The 16,287-nt window shown below is 50.2% G+C and overlaps 7 protein-coding genes across 7 annotated transcripts; 2 read left to right on the forward strand and 5 right to left on the reverse strand.

Moving 5' to 3' along the window:
- Positions 1 to 285: 285 nt before the first annotated feature.
- Positions 286 to 2,183, forward strand: N7458_002430 (putative RSC complex subunit Sfh1; the record flags this gene model as incomplete). Its single annotated transcript, XM_056905813.1, has 4 exons — positions 286 to 626; positions 716 to 1,888; positions 1,941 to 2,025; positions 2,079 to 2,183. 4 exons carry the CDS (start codon positions 286 to 288, stop codon positions 2,181 to 2,183), a joined length of 1,704 nt encoding a protein of 567 aa, XP_056769920.1.
- Positions 2,184 to 3,210: 1,027 nt separating this feature from the next.
- Positions 3,211 to 3,996, reverse strand: N7458_002431 (uncharacterized protein; the record flags this gene model as incomplete). The annotated part of the gene is made up of 2 exons (XM_056905814.1): positions 3,211 to 3,300; positions 3,373 to 3,996. 2 exons carry the CDS (start codon positions 3,994 to 3,996, stop codon positions 3,211 to 3,213), a joined length of 714 nt encoding a protein of 237 aa, XP_056769921.1.
- Positions 3,997 to 5,263: 1,267 nt separating this feature from the next.
- Positions 5,264 to 6,250, reverse strand: pex20 (the record flags this gene model as incomplete). Its single annotated transcript, XM_056905815.1, has 2 exons — positions 5,264 to 6,079; positions 6,137 to 6,250. 2 exons carry the CDS (start codon positions 6,248 to 6,250, stop codon positions 5,264 to 5,266), a joined length of 930 nt encoding a protein of 309 aa, XP_056769922.1.
- A 346-nt stretch (positions 6,251 to 6,596) lies between these two features.
- Positions 6,597 to 7,902, forward strand: sec13 (GTPase-activating protein SEC13; the record flags this gene model as incomplete). The annotated part of the gene is made up of 6 exons (XM_056905816.1): positions 6,597 to 6,599; positions 6,657 to 6,701; positions 6,808 to 6,923; positions 6,998 to 7,028; positions 7,103 to 7,512; positions 7,578 to 7,902. The coding sequence occupies 6 exons, from the start codon at positions 6,597 to 6,599 to the stop codon at positions 7,900 to 7,902; spliced, it is 930 nt and encodes a 309-aa protein (XP_056769923.1).
- Positions 7,903 to 8,028: 126 nt separating this feature from the next.
- On the reverse strand, positions 8,029 to 9,810 carry N7458_002434 (uncharacterized protein; the record flags this gene model as incomplete). Its single annotated transcript, XM_056905817.1, has 6 exons — positions 8,029 to 8,035; positions 8,359 to 8,660; positions 8,735 to 8,832; positions 8,888 to 9,212; positions 9,288 to 9,701; positions 9,766 to 9,810. 6 exons carry the CDS (start codon positions 9,808 to 9,810, stop codon positions 8,029 to 8,031), a joined length of 1,191 nt encoding a protein of 396 aa, XP_056769924.1.
- Positions 9,811 to 10,146: 336 nt separating this feature from the next.
- Positions 10,147 to 11,989, reverse strand: N7458_002435 (putative MFS myo-inositol transporter; the record flags this gene model as incomplete). The annotated part of the gene is made up of 3 exons (XM_056905818.1): positions 10,147 to 11,290; positions 11,383 to 11,679; positions 11,745 to 11,989. The coding sequence occupies 3 exons, from the start codon at positions 11,987 to 11,989 to the stop codon at positions 10,147 to 10,149; spliced, it is 1,686 nt and encodes a 561-aa protein (XP_056769925.1).
- A 243-nt stretch (positions 11,990 to 12,232) lies between these two features.
- Positions 12,233 to 14,833, reverse strand: N7458_002436 (putative AAA family ATPase GCN20; the record flags this gene model as incomplete). The annotated part of the gene is made up of 7 exons (XM_056905819.1): positions 12,233 to 13,053; positions 13,108 to 13,194; positions 13,254 to 13,427; positions 13,484 to 13,787; positions 13,848 to 13,928; positions 13,986 to 14,711; positions 14,771 to 14,833. The coding sequence occupies 7 exons, from the start codon at positions 14,831 to 14,833 to the stop codon at positions 12,233 to 12,235; spliced, it is 2,256 nt and encodes a 751-aa protein (XP_056769926.1).
- Between the last annotated feature and the right edge of the window lie 1,454 nt (positions 14,834 to 16,287).

Below are 16,287 nucleotides of genomic sequence, written 5' to 3' on the forward strand. Positions count from 1 at the left end.
ACCCGTCTCGCTCGATTGGGGAAAACGCGACGGGCGCAAAAGAATCCCAAGTTAGCTGGATTGTCATTCAATCCCATCTATAGTGGATATAACACATCTTTCTGGGGGCCTGTTGGATTTACCATCTTACTTCGACTTTCTCTTCTGCTTCCGCCTCTCCGTGCGACTCATTCCTGATCCCCCTGGACTCTGATCAACCCTTCAATCGACCTTCAAACAACAGAACACCTTTTGCGCCCTCAATCCCCGCGAAGGGGCATGTGCTAGTCGAGCCCAATCGCCAACATGTCCCCTCTCAGAGGCTACATCACATCATACCCACCACGCGTGCGCCAGTATGGAAACGCGTTGCTCACGCCGGTCTACCCGGTACAGACGGGCCCGACGCCTCGGACGACAAAGCGCGGTACAACGGCAATCAATTATGCCGAGGACGGTTACGATGATGATGATTTTGATGAGAGTGACGGCCCTCGTCGGCCAACTGGGCTAAGGAGTTTGCGGCGCGAGGAGTCGACTGGTGGCATGCTGGCTCCATCGGAGAAGCTGGGAAAAGAAGTGCATGCGCCTGTTGAGGTGCAAGGTGTTTTTCGCGAATGGATGATCAAAAGGATGCTGCGACCTGCGTATGTAGCTGCTGATTTGAGTGGCGATCCTCGAGACCCTTCTCTTTTGTCCTTTGCGAACTTTGCTAACGTCAGATGTGATTGTACAGGTGTGCGGATCAACTACAAATCCAAGCGCAGCTCCCTTTGACACTGGTTCCCATTCGAATCGACGTGGAAGTCGCCGCGCATCAGCCCCTCGAGCCGTTCCCCTTCCCCCGAGGCGTCAATGAGCAAGTTATAAACCCTGCCCTTCCTGCCTATCGGAGACCAGAGCCTTTGCCTCCGTTCAGAATCAAGGACACCTTCCTGTGGAACCTCCATGAGGCTCTAGCCACACCAGAGGAGTTTGCCATTGGTTTTGTTCGCGATCTTGATCTACCCAACCCCCAGGCGACGACAATGACCATCAGCAATCAGATTCGCCAACAACTGGAGGAGTATGCAGGCGTGGCACTGCACCCTCTATTCCAAAGCAGTCATTCCATTCCTGCGCCGAGTGTACCCCCACAAGCAGATGCTTCGCGAGATGTATCCATGACTCCGGCTGCGACCAACTTTGATACACCTGATAACCGGGGTAACGGGGCTACAGTAACAGTCACAAAGGAGCCGTTGGTGAACGACAGTCTCTTGAACCCGGACGACGCGTACAGGTGTTTGATCACTCTCAACATTAATCTTCAAAATAAGCTCTACACAGACAAGTTTGAGTGGTCTTTGCTTCATCCTCCTGGTATGGCCGAGGAATTCGCCCAGATCACCTGCGCCGACTTGCATCTCGGTGGAGAATGGGTGAGCGCGATTTCACATGGCATTTACGAGGCTGTCTTGAAGCTCAAGAAGGAGGTCTGCGAAAGCGGTGGTCTGATCAATGGTTACGGGAACGAGATTGACAACCAAGCGGCCAACGGCGTCGAGGCTGGTTGGCGATATGACCCCGAGACCCTGGGTGATAAGTGGCAACCACAGGTTGAGACTCTATCCAAGGAGGAGATCGAGAGGCGGGAGGGTGACCGTGAGCGTGAAATCCGGCGTGTACGACGAGAGACTGCGCGGTTCTCCTCCACAACGGGCATCACCCCCGAGGTTTCTCGTCAGAGTAGCGGTGGCTACTTCGATGTTGATAGTGAGACGCCGTTGGGTCGGGGTGAGCGAAATAAGCGGAAGCGTCGCTTCCGTAGTCTTAGCCCATTGGGCAGAGGCACTCCTGGTGGCCGAGGTACTCCAGAGACAGGATCAGGGGCCGGGTATGGTGGCGGAGGTGGCACTCTTACCGATTGGTATGTGGTTCAGCATGGACATCTGAAGAGTGTCTTGTTAATATCAACATAGGGAACGACAAAGCTGGCGATGCAGCAATTGTATGGTTTGGGGTACAGCCGTCTGGGCAGTACGAGACGGACCGGATGGCCCTCGAGTAAGTCTAATCTCATACAGACTATGTTCAACTCATACTGATCAACTTTTCAGACCCTTTGCCACAACTGTGGTTTCCTCTACGAGCGAGACAAGACCACTCCTGAATGGTCAAGGGACCTCCACCGCCACGACATTCCTGTCGGCCGATTTACTTAGATATCCTCCGGATGACTTGTGTCACAATCTCGAGTTATTCAACTTTCATTCCAGATTTGGTATTCTCTATATCCTTGGCCGATTTCTACAGCGGCCCATGATAGTCCTCATGCTCCATTTACTCATCCCGCTTATATCCTCTTCTGCGCCCGGCGAGGCAGATTCTCTTTCTTGAAGCTGCGTTAGAAAGTCGGTATCATCCTTACCGAGTTGATCATGGGTTGATCATTCTAGCTGCTTTCACTCTCCCCATGTGCCTCTTCATTTCCTAGCGTCCTAGCCTTGATCCTTTGTGTGCCATCTGCTATTAAAGCCGAGGCTGCAAGGTTCAGACTATGCAAGGATAATTTCTTGGGCTCATGGCTCCACAATGTGCAAGCTAGTGGAGATTGTATTCTTTCCATTCTTTCTTCTTGTCCTCATCTTTTGCCTTTGCCTAATTGGTCGAAGACTCCTGGACGATCTTTTCTGGGTATAGGGTTTGGTTATGTCTTTTTTGTCTCGTTCTCTCTTGAAGGGATACATTGGTGGGCGCGAAGACGGTGCTTCTTTTTTTCATCAAGATAATGTATGAATATGACTATAAGCCGGTTCGGTTTCTTGCCGTCTATCCTTCCTTAAGTTATCTAGTTGTGCAGGTTGATTGGCTATGTGTGGTTTGCAACGGAGCTTGGTCAACTGGACCTTCCAGCCCAGTAACTATTTCTTTCGCGAACAACCATCGTATATGTGCAAAAAACACCACATGAGACTGATTAATACTAAAGCTTCTAATAAGAGTCGGTCACCACACTTCTGATTACAGGCAAAGTGCGAGATGGTAAATTTCTAAATTAATCCAAAAAGCATGTAAAGAAGCATGTAGATACAGAAATCATGTCAAACGCCAAGGTCAGTACAGCAATGGATATAAGATAAACGTAAAACGAATCCAATTGCAGCACACGCGAGAACAGAAAATGTTATGAGAGAGAACTGATACCCAGCTCTGAATCTATCCTACATAACATTCAACCCAAAACCCCGCTCAATAACAACGCCGTTTAGCAGGCGGCATGTCCTCTCTAGAAGTAGCCTCAGTTTCCTCCTCCACGCCCGCGTCAGAACCCAATGACTCCTATGCAACCATTTATGTCAGCATCTTTATTATGCATCTTGGGATGGAATAAATAAATCTCTGTATACGTACCGAGCAAGTCCGTCGCGACACCGTCGACGCAGAACGGATGGTATCCCCATCACTGTCATCGTCGTAGATCGAGCGCGCGGGTGGACGGGGACTTGGATTCCCAATGCAGACCTTATTGTCAATCCCCTTGATGGCAATGCCACGCTTGAGTGCGAGGGTGATGGGGCGCTTGCGGCCTTTTTCCTCTGTCAAGCCCTGAGACTTGAGGGCATTGATGATAGTGGGGGCGAGTTGGTCCATTTGCTCCGGGCTATATCCGAGGTCTTTGGTATTGGCATTGGCATTGGTTGTTTCAATGCTGGAGTTGGTTGTATCGCTCGCTGGAGAATCAACTTGTGGCGAGGACATCGTGACGGTGTTCTTGTCACCGGTGATAGTGATTGAGAAATCGATTGTGATAGAGATAGTGGTGGGGCTAGGTTCTTCCCAGTCGTAGTCCTCGTCGTAGTAGGTGTTGTTTGGGACGTACATGATTGGGATGCGGGGTGTGTTTGGAATTGAGGTTGAGGTTGATGGGTTGGTTGTGTATGGCGGTGGTGCTGGGATTGTTGTAGAAGAGGTTCGGTTTGCTCGATCTTCGAGGTATTTAAGGAGTTGGTGGCGGAGATTGTCTGAAGGCTCCATTTTGAAGGCGATGGTTGGCTAGTTATTGTGATCAGGTAGGAGAGTAGAGGGCTGGCCAAGGCAGTGGTGGGCAGTCAGTTGGCTAAGGTTGAGAGTGAGGAAGTATAGAGATTGATGCGAGGCAGCAGCAGACAAGCCACGAATTTATAGGAAGGAAGAAGTAGGCAGATGAATAGATGAGAGGAGAGAGAGAGTTCTTGATTTGGAGGGAAGGCAGCATCTATATAAGGTGGACATGGAATAATGAGAAGGACAACCATGGGATCAGCCATACCATGTAGCATGCCGAGAGAACAATCATTTTCCAAAAAAGTGAGTCAAAAGCCATAGCTGCAGCCTAGAAACTCTATTCAGTGTCAATCAGAAGTTGTCCCCAATGGAGTGACAAGAATGAATCGAATGAATCGAATGAATAGGATATGATTGAGTCCCAAAGGGGAGTTGAATGGGCTCGTTGGGATTGTTCTTTGGGGCCATCAATAGGGTCACGTGATTCTATTGTTCCCCCAAAACAGTGGGATGGGCCGAAGTGGCGGTGATGCAAATCCAATCACATTCTGATGTCTCGAGTAATGAGCCCCTGGGGATTGTTATTGTGGAAGAATACAGAGAGCTGGAGTGAAGACGCTAGGGGGGTGGTCACTATCAACAATTCAGCAAACATCCATGGAGATGCTCGTTGGCCAGCTATGTACTTTTTCCTCTGGTAGGGTATCCGTTTTTTCATTTCATATCATAAGTACATCATTAGATGACAACCATTATCGCTAAGTATACGACTGGGGAAGATAAGAATAAATCATTCATAGCCACTAGCCCCCCCCCCAATTCTAGGGCTCACCACGAACAAACCTCATGCTCTCCTCGAAAACAAAACGTCGGACGCTGCCGGTCGACCAAGCCATGGCTGTGAATCCATCCCTCGTACAGTGCATCGCTGTCCCCGGGCGAGATCGGAGGATTCGGGTTGGTCCCCAGGCGAGGCGACTCCTCTTCGATGGACAAATAGGGCTCAAGGGGATGTTCTGGTGGAGGATCTGGCCCGTCAGACGGTACGGGTCGATTCTGACATGGTGGAAAAGGTAGACTCCTTACTAGTACTGTCGGACGATGTGGTCGGTTCTGGGGACTGGCCCGGGTAATACCGCCCGCCGGGATGGAGAGATTGTGCGGTCTGCCCATAGATATTAATTAGCACGAACATGAACTTCCATAGACTGACATGAAGATACCCGGTGTTTCTGTCGCGCTTGACAGTCAAAACCGTTTACGGGTTGCTACTGACTTCGCGGAATTCGTCTCCCTCCACTTGTACCTCCCGATCACGAATTCGCCGCATCAGTGCTAGGAAGTTGCTTTGTTGGAACTTCTGGTCTTGTTCATGGCGGACGCTGTCGAGGAGCTGGCCCGCAGTTTGTGCAAGGGCATCCGCGTCTCGAGTTCGTGTAAGCGAGTCTTGCTGTTCCATCTGAAGAATGGTGTCGGAGCCAATTCTGATTTCTTCGTGAACCTTCGCGGCAGGATCAAGTTGGGTGGCTTCCTCGGAGGTAAGTGTTTCGGTCTCCGCCGTAATTTCGGGCTCTTGCAACTCCTGCATATCGGCTCGAGCTTGTTCAAAGGCTGCCTCAAAGGCAGAATCGTCAAATTGTTCTGCTGGTGCAGCATTCATCATCGGGGCTTGCTGTTGGACTTGGTGGGTATTCATCATAGACGCATTGTACATCGGGTAGCCAGATGCAAAGGCAGGCTGAAATGCATGATTTACCGGCTGCTGTGCCTGTACATGGTTTGTTACAGCACGCTGTTGATGCTGCTGACTCATAAATTCATTCTGCCATCCGGCTTGGGCTGGCGCAATAGCCGGCGCATGTAACTGGGGTGGCGCTGGCCCGGAGATATGTAGGTTCTGGAAATCTGACGTCCAATTCGGGCCTGGGTGTGCGGTGGCAGGATGCTGCACCGGGGCTCCAAAGTGAGCTGGATGTTGAAGATCTGGCAGGTTGGCCGGAACTCCGTGGGTGGCTTCGAATGCCGCGAATTCGGGATCCAGGATGCCATCCCGCGGGCTTTGTGATCGGAAACCCTGAGAGGCAAGACATCAGTAATAAATAACAACCAGATAATGACAATGTTCACGTACCTGAGCCGAGGGCTGTCTGGAGATTAAGCGATCCTGCTGCAAGGTCCGATCAACGGCCGTGTGCTTCTGGAAGTTCTGCAGCGCATTCGACGGGCCGCATAGTGCATCACCCATGGTGTCACGTTGGATGTAGTCAAGATACTCCAGAGGACAATCTTGAAGAAAGGCGAAACCAGAAACGGTTCAGGATGAACCTCTGGTATGAAGAGGTAAGGAATAATAATGAAAACCGAATCTATCAAGGCAACAGAATCAGGAGAAGGCAAATGCGATGACCGCGGAGTTCCGTGGGGTTCCCTTTACTCCGCAGACCGAGGCACGTCACGTGACTAGAACGTGACCCAAAGTCACGCGATAAGATAAGCAAAGCGGCCAGGTTGTTTGGAGCGGTACTCGCGAAGCTCCCCTCGACAGTTCACTCATTCCGCGAATTGATACTTCCCCACGGGGTCCCAACAAAATGGTGCGCTGTCTCTGCTCGTCCGACATGCTACTATTTTTACTGACTATTAGTATCTAGGCGGCGGCTCAAGTGATTTCGAATTCGGGGCACGAAGACATGATTGTACGTACGGGGGGGTTCCATCTCGGGGGAGGACTTCAATTGACGTTGCTGGAGATCCTTGCAATGACTGGGCGCGATTGGACTAACGAATGATACCGAATATTAGCATGATGCTGGCTTAGATTACTATGGCCGCAGGTTGGCCACCTGCTCATCCGATAAGACGATTAAGATCTTCGAGATTGAAGGAGAATCACACCGCCTGGTGGAGACCCTGAAGGGGTAAGCATATCGATCTGGATTGCAAATTGGCGGGAAATCGGGTATGATCGCTGACATGGGCTTGATTCCGATAGTCACGAAGGTGCTGTGTGGTGTGTCGCATGGGTGAGTAGGACGCGCGAACTAACATCCCGTCTACGCCGCAAGTTGACTGACCATTGCGATTATTTCATTACCAGGCACACCCCAAGTTTGGCACGATTCTGGCCTCCTCCTCGTACGATGGCAAGGTCTTGATCTGGCGCGAGCAACCGCACAACGCGACCTCCCCCGCTAGCGGCAGCTCCTGGACCAAGGTCTTCGATTTCTCCCTGCACACCGCTTCTGTGAATATGGTATCTTGGGCCCCGCACGAGAGCGGTTGTCTCCTTGCCTGCGCCTCTTCCGACGGTCACGTCAGTGTCCTTGAGTTCCGGGACAATGCCTGGACCCACCAGACGTTCCATGCCCACGGTATGGGTGTGAACTCGATCAGCTGGGCTCCTGCAGCCTTTGCAGGCAGCCTGATCAGCTCCAACCCTGGACCTGGCCAGCAGAGACGGTTTGTGACTGGTGGAAGTGACAACCTTATCAAGATCTGGGACTACAGGTATGTCTCTCTTCGATTCTGGCACAACCTGAAGTAGACAGCCGTGCTAACTATTCCACTTGCAGCGCCGAAACCAAGACCTACAACCTCATTCAGACCCTGGAGGGCCACTCAGACTGGGTCCGGGATGTGGCCTGGTCGCCCAGCATTCTGTCCAAATCGTACATTGCCTCGGCCTCGCAGGACAAGACCGTCCGGATCTGGACCTCCGACGCTTCCAACCCCGGCCAGTGGACTAGTCAAACACTCGAGTTCGATACTGTTCTGTGGCGCGTGAGCTGGAGTTTGAGCGGTAACATTCTTGCCGTTAGCGGTGGGGACAACAAGGTCAGCTTGTGGAAGGAGAATTTGAAGGGCGAGTGGGAGAAGGTCAAGGACATTGAGGAGTAATTGGTGTTCTCGCGATGATTCCTTTTGTGTCCCGCATAATTCATGTCAAGATTTCTATTGCTATAAATTTCCAAGACCCCTTCAGACCTTTCAACTTTTCTTGATTCCTAGATGTGTCTTCGGAGATCAAAGACTTGGGCAAAGCATTAACCACATTATAATCACTTGTCCCTGGTCTACATTGTTCGGTTGAGAGCATGCAATGTATAGAATCAATGACAACTGCATTTTTGTAGATATATGCAATTCACAATTTATGCTAGAAAACTATATCTCAAATGGCTAAATACAGCCCACCATTCCTGCAATTTAATTACCCTTCCCATCCCTCCCCAAGATCTCATGTTCACAGGTCCCAAAAAAATAAAAGGACCCCTTCCACTAGCATCCATATTCTTCAGATCCATCCACCGCCCCAGCATAATCCGGCCCCCAGGCAAGATTACACCCTCATACGCATGAACCCAGTAATTGTCCTCCGAGTCATCACCATCCTCCATAATCACATCCGAGTCGCTGTCGTCGTCTGGTTCCTCACAGATTGCGAAACAAATACGGGTCCATCCTGCGAACCCACCGTAAGGATGGGCTATCGCTTCGGTAAATCCAAACATCGGGTTTTCAGCTGGATCGCCGTTGAGGGTTGACTGTATGCCTTGGAAGTATGTACGTTTTGTTTCGGGGTTGCCGTATAACGGGATGATTTGGTTGCAAATATCGGGCCAGAAGGGTTCGCTTGTGATGTTTATTTCCAAGGTCTGGTTCATAGTGTTAGTATGATTGGATATTGATAGAATGGTTGGGTTGGGTTGGGCTGGATATGATTCCCTACCATGATTTCGACTTGGCTGAGATGGTCTCCACGGAGGTCGGCGCATGTCTCTTGATCTTCAAAGTCCTTTCGTGCGGCTGGCATGGGATGAAGGCATGCTGATTCGGAAGAAACGTTAGATTTGTGCGGTATGATTGAGGTTTGATAACTTACAGTAGTACCCAAGCCAGGAAAAACTCGGGCTGGACTCTGCCTCGAGGTCGGTCTTGCGTAGTTGTGGTCTCGTTACTTCAGGAAGCCTGGCGAAGGACTCGTGGAAGGTCTGCTCAGCCTTGTTCAAGATATGACGTTGCCAGAAGCTGCGGATGTGCAGCAAGGTGGACAGATCGAGTCTCTCATGGTCAATGAATGGGCCATCTACTGCTTGTCCGTGGGAATATACTGTCCCAATATCGTATTCGGATCGGCTGCATTTGGTCTTGATCGCAGGAGTGGATTCATCCGCGGGATCAAGTGTGAGGGCCAACGCAGTGAGGCACTAGAAAGTAGATGTACAGTCACAATTAGACAACTATTTCTCGCAACAGGGATCATGAAGAGGAAATAAACCAACCAATTGGACAGTGCAGAATAGCTCCGATGGGTTTTCCCTCCCTGGATGTTCCAGGAGCTCACTTTTAGTCAGGGTTTCCCGAATCCGCTCGTATGTCTTGGAAGTATCAGACTTCAGAGGCAGGGTAAGAGACTCAAGAAGCATCTGCTGCAAGACCTCCAGCCATAACGTCTGGTGCTCACTCGCTTCCTGCTTGAAATCGATTGTCTGAGGAAGGACGATAGCTCGAATTTGGTATTCAATATTAAGCTCTGCATTGGTTCTCCCCGGAGGGAGGTCGTACTTGTCGTGAAAGCGAGCTCTCCAGACAGAAGATTCGGGGGCCATGACTCGGTCTCTGATCTCTCTGCAGACTAGGTTGAGGTTCCTCAGATCCTGGTCTGTGGGGAGGAAGCTGGCCACGTGCTGAAGGATCTGGGGGTGATATGCGTGTTAGTTGAGGACAATCAATTTCACATCACATCAAGTTCTTCGTTACCTCGTTGGGAAGCTCGAGAAGTGGTGGTCTCTTGTGGACTTCCATTTCCAATCCTATCCTGATGGATTTCCTGAGCTGCCTGTCCATTGCTCTGTTCATGAAAGTGCCGAAGTGTTTACTGTCCACGGTTTCTCGTATATAACTGTGCAGGGTAGGGGTAACAGATGTTCAGGGCGGTGCATATAGTGTGTGGAGGAGTAATTCGTGGGCATAAGCAGGGTATCAGGAAGCGGTAGTGGTGACGATGAGGTGAAAGAAGAAAGCCGAATGGGTCAGAGGTCGGGTCCAGGTGCCCTAAGTGCCAGAGCAAACGATGAAACTACGGAGCGATCCTCTATAATACCGAGTTTAACGGTCTTTCATTCATTGATGCTGACGGTTCTATTCTTGCTGAGCATCGGCCCTGCGACGCAAACTTTCCTCCACACCCCAACCATCAGCCAAAAGACCCTTGACATCTTCGAGACCGAGTCCACTCATTTCCGGATAGATACACCAAACTGCAACCCATCCCACCGCACAGACAAGCGCATAGAGAGCAAATGTCCAAGTGGGAGACATCCACTTCATCATAGGGAGAAATGTGAGTCCCACAACAAAGTTGGATCCCCAATTCGTCGCAGTCGCCAATCCCGATCCGAGGGACCGTACATTCAAAGGAAACAGCTCCGATTGTTGCCAAGGCACATTTCCGAGTCCGAATGCATACGCTGCGGTGTAGATGGTCAAACAGAGCAAGATGACGAGGGGATAAAGTCCTCCTGGGCTGTCCGGCGTGTCTTCACGCTGAGGTGGCGGTTGGGAATCCCAAGACACATCCAGTGACGAAAATGCAAGAGCACACAACCCCAATGCAATGATCATCACCGGTATGGAATAGAGGAGAATGCGTCGTCGTCCAATCTTATCAATCAGTCCAAATGCCACCAACGTGAAAAGGAAATTCGTCCCGGCCACGGTCAGCGAAGTCAAGGTCGGCGACGAAAAGGAAAGGGCCGTGAAAATAATACCAGAAAAATACATGAGGCTGTTGAACCCACAGAGCTGTTGGAGTGCCTGAAGCATCATGGCAATCGTCAGAGCACGGCGATTCCCGCCATTGTGGAAGAGGTCCCGGGCCCGTTGTGACGCATCGTGGAGCCATTGTGGCGTATTGCCCGGATCTTTACTTTGTCCCATCTCCATTGCCTCTTCTGCAATCTCGCCTTTGATGTCACGCATGACCCGGCGAACGACCCGGTCACGGCCTTGGCAGTCTTGATAGATCCGCGTGAGAACAGCTACGGCTCGGTTGTCAAGACCAGCCTGCACGAGCCAGCGAGGAGTTTCCGGTAATAGTACGAGGACCGCAAATTGCAGAAAGGCGGGTGCCGCTCCAAGACCGACGATCCAGCGCCAGCCTCCAGCAGTTTCGGAAAACAACCATCCGACAACGTATGCAACGACTTGCCCACCAGTAATCAAGAGACTCAATATAGTGACCAATCGTCCTCTAATATGCGAAGGTGCCACCTCCGATATATACCTGTTAAAGGTCGCCATCTATTAGTCTGATTCTTTGTCCTTTCGTCCTGCAGCAGGTATTCAATTCAAGGTCAAAGTATATGATCAACTTACAGTGGAGTTACTGCGCTTGCACTGCCAACAGCAAGACCGACGATACTCCGGCCCGCAATCATCCCCCAGACCTGGCTGGTAGAAGCCTGCACAATTGCCCCAAGTGCAAACAAGATATCGGCGACAAGAATAACACGTCGACGACCCCATTTATCAGCCATAATACCCGTGAAAGGGCTGGCTATTAGAGCGAATAAGCTGGTACATGATGTGATCAAGCTATCGTCGAGGGTTGTTAGTGGTCGATTGGAGAGATCGGAACCGATGGTCACGAGCGTGGAAGAGATGACGCCGGTGCTGTGAAATGAGAGAATTGTCAGTCGCTATCTAGTGTCATGGAATAGAATGAAAAGAACGCATACTCATATCCAAACAACAGGCCGCTTATACCGGCGGAGAAAGTTAAGCTCCAGATAAACCACCCTCCCGAGTATTGGAGCTCGGAGGCGGAAACCGCATCATCGGCCTCGTTGTCGTAGCCGGGAGAGGTGTCTGTTGGGGCGAGAAGCGGTGCATGTGGGCCGAAGCAGTCTGTTTCTTCTCTCAGGGCCATATCTTGAAGCTCTGTGTCTTGATTCCCATCTGCTGGCGCCCCATCTACCGGCATCTGGGGGGATGTTGGGGATTGAAGGGAGCGAGATCTGGGGTTCCGCGATTAAGCCGATGGTCGACTGCGGGAGCACGGGACCCACCCGCAGCCACGCAACTACGTGGACTATACGATATCGGGCATTACTTCCTGATTGCATACTCTTTTCCAGTTTTTAACCACATGATAGACAGAGGTTTCATTTGGATCATTATCATATACATTTTAAATGATCTAATTCTTTTTCCACTTGGGTCAAGCTTAGTGCTTGGCCACAACACCAGCAGCATCAGCCTGGGCGGTGATCATCTTCTTGTATGCCTTGACATCGCCATCAAACTTGGTCACAATACCCTTGTCACAAACCCAAAGGCTCTTGCAGACATTCTGCAGCATGGTCACATCGTGAGAGACCATCACCACACCACCCTCGAACCGTTGCAGAGCATCAGACAGCGCATCCATACCCTCAATATCCAAGTGGTTAGAAGGCTCGTCAAGAACGAGGATGTGCGGGTTGGTCAAGGACAAGCAGGCGAATGCGACACGCGACTTTTGACCTCCAGAGAGAAGCTCCATGCGCTGGAGACCAGTCATACCGGTGATACCGAATGCACCCAGGTGGCGACGGTACTCCTCATCGCTCTTACCAGGGTACGTCTTCGCCATGAAACTCACAGCGCTGGTCGTCAGATCCAGAGCATCTACGTGGTGCTGCGCGAAGAAACCAATGCGCAGTCTTGAGTGTGCAGAGATTAGACCCTTTGTGGGCACCAGTTGGTTGATAAGAAGCTTCAGCACGGTGGTCTTACCCGCACCGTTGGGTCCAACAATACCGATACGAGAGTCCAGTTGGACATCGAGATCGACATCCTTGAGAAGAGGCCTCTCCGGGGTATAACCGAAGCAGACGTCGGACATTTGGATAATGGGGGGCGAGAGCTTCTCGACTTCAGGGAACTGGAAGTGCACGACGTATTCGCTTTCTGGGGCCTCGAGGACAGGCATACGCTCGAGTTTCTTGATTCTTGACTGAGCTTCTGAGGACTTGGCCGCGTTGTAACGGAACTTATCAATGAAGGCTAGGTTGGGACAGTTAGTACGTGAGACATGGTGCGGTGAACAGTGAAACCAACCTTGAAGATGGGCCCTCTCCGCCATTTGCTTCTCATACTCGCGCTTGGCATTCTTCCTCCGCTCTTCCTTGGTAGCGTAGAAGGATTCTGAAGGAAAGAGCTCTGAGTTAGCAGGATACATAGCTTTCCCATAGCGGATAACATACCAAAGTTAGCACCCTTGTAGTAATCCAATCGCTCCGAGTGCTGGTGGACAATATCTGTAGCAACTTCGTTCAAGAATGCACGATCGTGAGACACCACGAGAACGGTACTGGGGTAGCCCTGGAGGTAGTTCGCCAGGAAAGTAATAGACGGAACGTCCAACATGTTCGACGGTTCTGTATTGAATTAGCAATATGCTCTCGCGAGGAAATTCTTTCGCGATGTCACGAACCGTCAAGAAGCAGCAAATCAGGCTCGCAGAACAGAGCACGAGCCAGGGCCAGACGCATTCGCCAACCACCAGAGAATGTCCTGGTGGCGTATTGTTGTCGCTCGGGAGAGAAACCGAGACCAGCCAGGATACTGGCGGCTCGTGACTCGGCCTTGTCGGACTCCATCTCGGAAAGCTTCGAGTGAATATCGGTCAAAGTGATATCCAGACCCTCCCTCTCGTGATCCAATCTGGCAGCATCTTTAGATGTGTCTGCCATTTGAGACCGTTCCTCTTCAATAGCGGCCAACTGCTTGGTAATTTTCTGTGAATAGCCCCGTGTTAGCAGAATAAACGATTTCGCACCCGAGGACTAGATACTCACATCTTGTTCTGCCAGCAGATGCTTCCGCCACACGTCTGCGTCCAGAACCGCTTGGATTGCGGGAGTGTCATCACCCGTGATCTAATGGGAATTGTCAGTTAAAAGATCGTTCATCTCGTAGGGGACCTTTGTAAATACCTCTTGTTCAACGTGAAGAATCGAGATGTGGGTCGGAATGGCAACCTCTCTGCGACTGAGAGCACGCAACAAAGTGGATTTACCAATACCGTTCTGACCCACAAGACCATAGCGCCGGCCAAAAGCAAGAGTCAAAGCAGCGTCCGTCAATATACGCTGACCACCAATTGTAATATCGATATTGTCCAACTTGATATCCTTGCTCTTCGACTGCGAATCCGAACCCAGTTGTAGAGGGTTAACAGCCATGAAGAACTCTTCGTAAGACATCGTCTCATCCGGCTGGTTGAGCAGACGGGAAGCCTCGTACTGAACAGTCTTCATTTGCTTCTTCTCCTGCTTGGCCCGAATCTTACGCTCAGCCTTCTCAAGCTTCTTCTTGTCCACACGCGACTCCACCTTCCTGGCATTGGCAGACTCCAGGTCTACGTTGGTACCAGTCAAACCCAGAGTAGAGGACATGTTCCGCTGGGAGCCCACATTGATGGCCTGGTCGAGCTTCTTGACCGTCAAGGGCATCTGCCTCCTCTCCGAGTCCACCCCATTCGCCAAGCTCAACGATGTAATGAATTTTTCCACCAAGGCGCTGATCGCATCACGGTTCTTGGTGGAAAAATCTCCAGAGGCGGAGACTAGCAGTTCCGTCACGGTCTCTGCAGCTTCCGACAAGGGCGACTGGGCGTTGGCATCTTCGACGTAGAGGTTTGAGGCATGAGTTAGGTATCCCTATTTATGATTAGCTATGCTGCCAGAGATTGCTTCCGATAGAGCTTGTTGAAACGTACCACCGAGTACTCTGAGATGACATGATCCAGGCCAGGGATCTGTGCCTGGAGTTCTGCCTCCATTTTGCTTTTCAATGAATCAATCACAATTCAATGAAGTCAAACTTATAGCGTCTGAGGGATGGATAGACGAGTCGAGTGCCTGTAATGACGTCCTCGTGGTCCGGGGTAATTTGGCCGCAGGCCGCAGAGGGGTGTTTTTCGAGTGTGTTATCGATAAGGTCACATGACGAGTTGAGAGCTCTAACTATCCATGTTGGAGTTTGGCACGATTGATCTTGTCAATTGCATTTTGTCACTTGTACGATTTCTAGGTGATCAATTTGTTCTTAGTGTCGATAATACCCCTACTATTGTTCCTTGCTATATTAAATACTCTTTGACAGTTAACTAATACCCTCACTTGCATATTTCCAAAAGGAATGGACCAGGCCAATATTTTCTCCAAAGTACTTTGGATGATCTAAGAAGGTCTTGCCTCCACATTACGAATTTAAAGGCCGGTATGATAGTCAGCAGATGGGTTTTGAATCACGGTATAGCGTTTGCTTCATCTGGACCTGCATGATTTTAGGACCATGTCACCCAGCCGTTACACAAACCGGAATAAGGATCCTCGGGTGCTAGAAGCATAAAACAACAACATTATATGGCAATGATCTCTCTCATGGATTCCGCATTCCTTTCAAATTTTTATGTAGTGGTTTGAGGCTCCGTTTTTCCCTGAGAGTGTTTATCTATTCAACCCTATAGTCCCCGATATTGCCAGGAACATTGACCTGGTGACTAGCCTGAGATCTTAAGACATTCTAGTCACAGCTGGGAAATACGAGATGTCCGATTCAAGCTTTCACTGATTCTACACCCTACCTTTATGCATCAATAGCATAGTTCCGGAGAAGCTCCTTCCATAACCAGATAGCCTTCGGAGCTGGAAGTACTACATGCATGACATATTTCAGCCCTTTTATAGAAACCCCAGATTCTACATATGTATTTCTTATTATCTACTTGACAGTCTAGTCATTATGAGGGCCAAGACAACTCAGGGTGAAACCGAAACAGCGATGTCGAGTTCATAAGCTAGAAGTTCAATGACAAACGACTTGGTGAGGATGAGGCCAAGGATGAGGATAAGTAAGTCACTGGCATGTAGTGCAACCATTTCTTCCATTCTGCACTTCCGGTCTGACAGTACCTTGAGACTTGGTACGAGTCCGGACTGATGAATAGATTGGCCTTAAAATCAGACAGAAGCTATGGCTTCCAAATCTTTTGCTATACCCGGTCAATAACGTCAGGTTTTATAACTGTCAACACTCTCTTTGGGCGATCATTGAGCCAAGAAAGTCAAATATAGGGATGGATAGGTTTTAAAAGCAACGGATAGTACAGAGGCTATCTTGTTGTAGCCTGCAGTTGACATGCAGGCGAGACCGATACAACGGATATCGACAGGGTTATCAAGGCCCGCAATAGGACTCTCTCCAAAGTTCAGTGAGTTCAATGAGAGAAGC

This window comes from Penicillium daleae (genome assembly GCF_028827525.1).
Source record: "Penicillium daleae strain IBT 16125 chromosome Unknown utg000002l_segment0_segment0, whole genome shotgun sequence".
In the NCBI taxonomy this organism is placed as follows: Eukaryota; Fungi; Ascomycota; class Eurotiomycetes; order Eurotiales; family Aspergillaceae; genus Penicillium; species Penicillium daleae.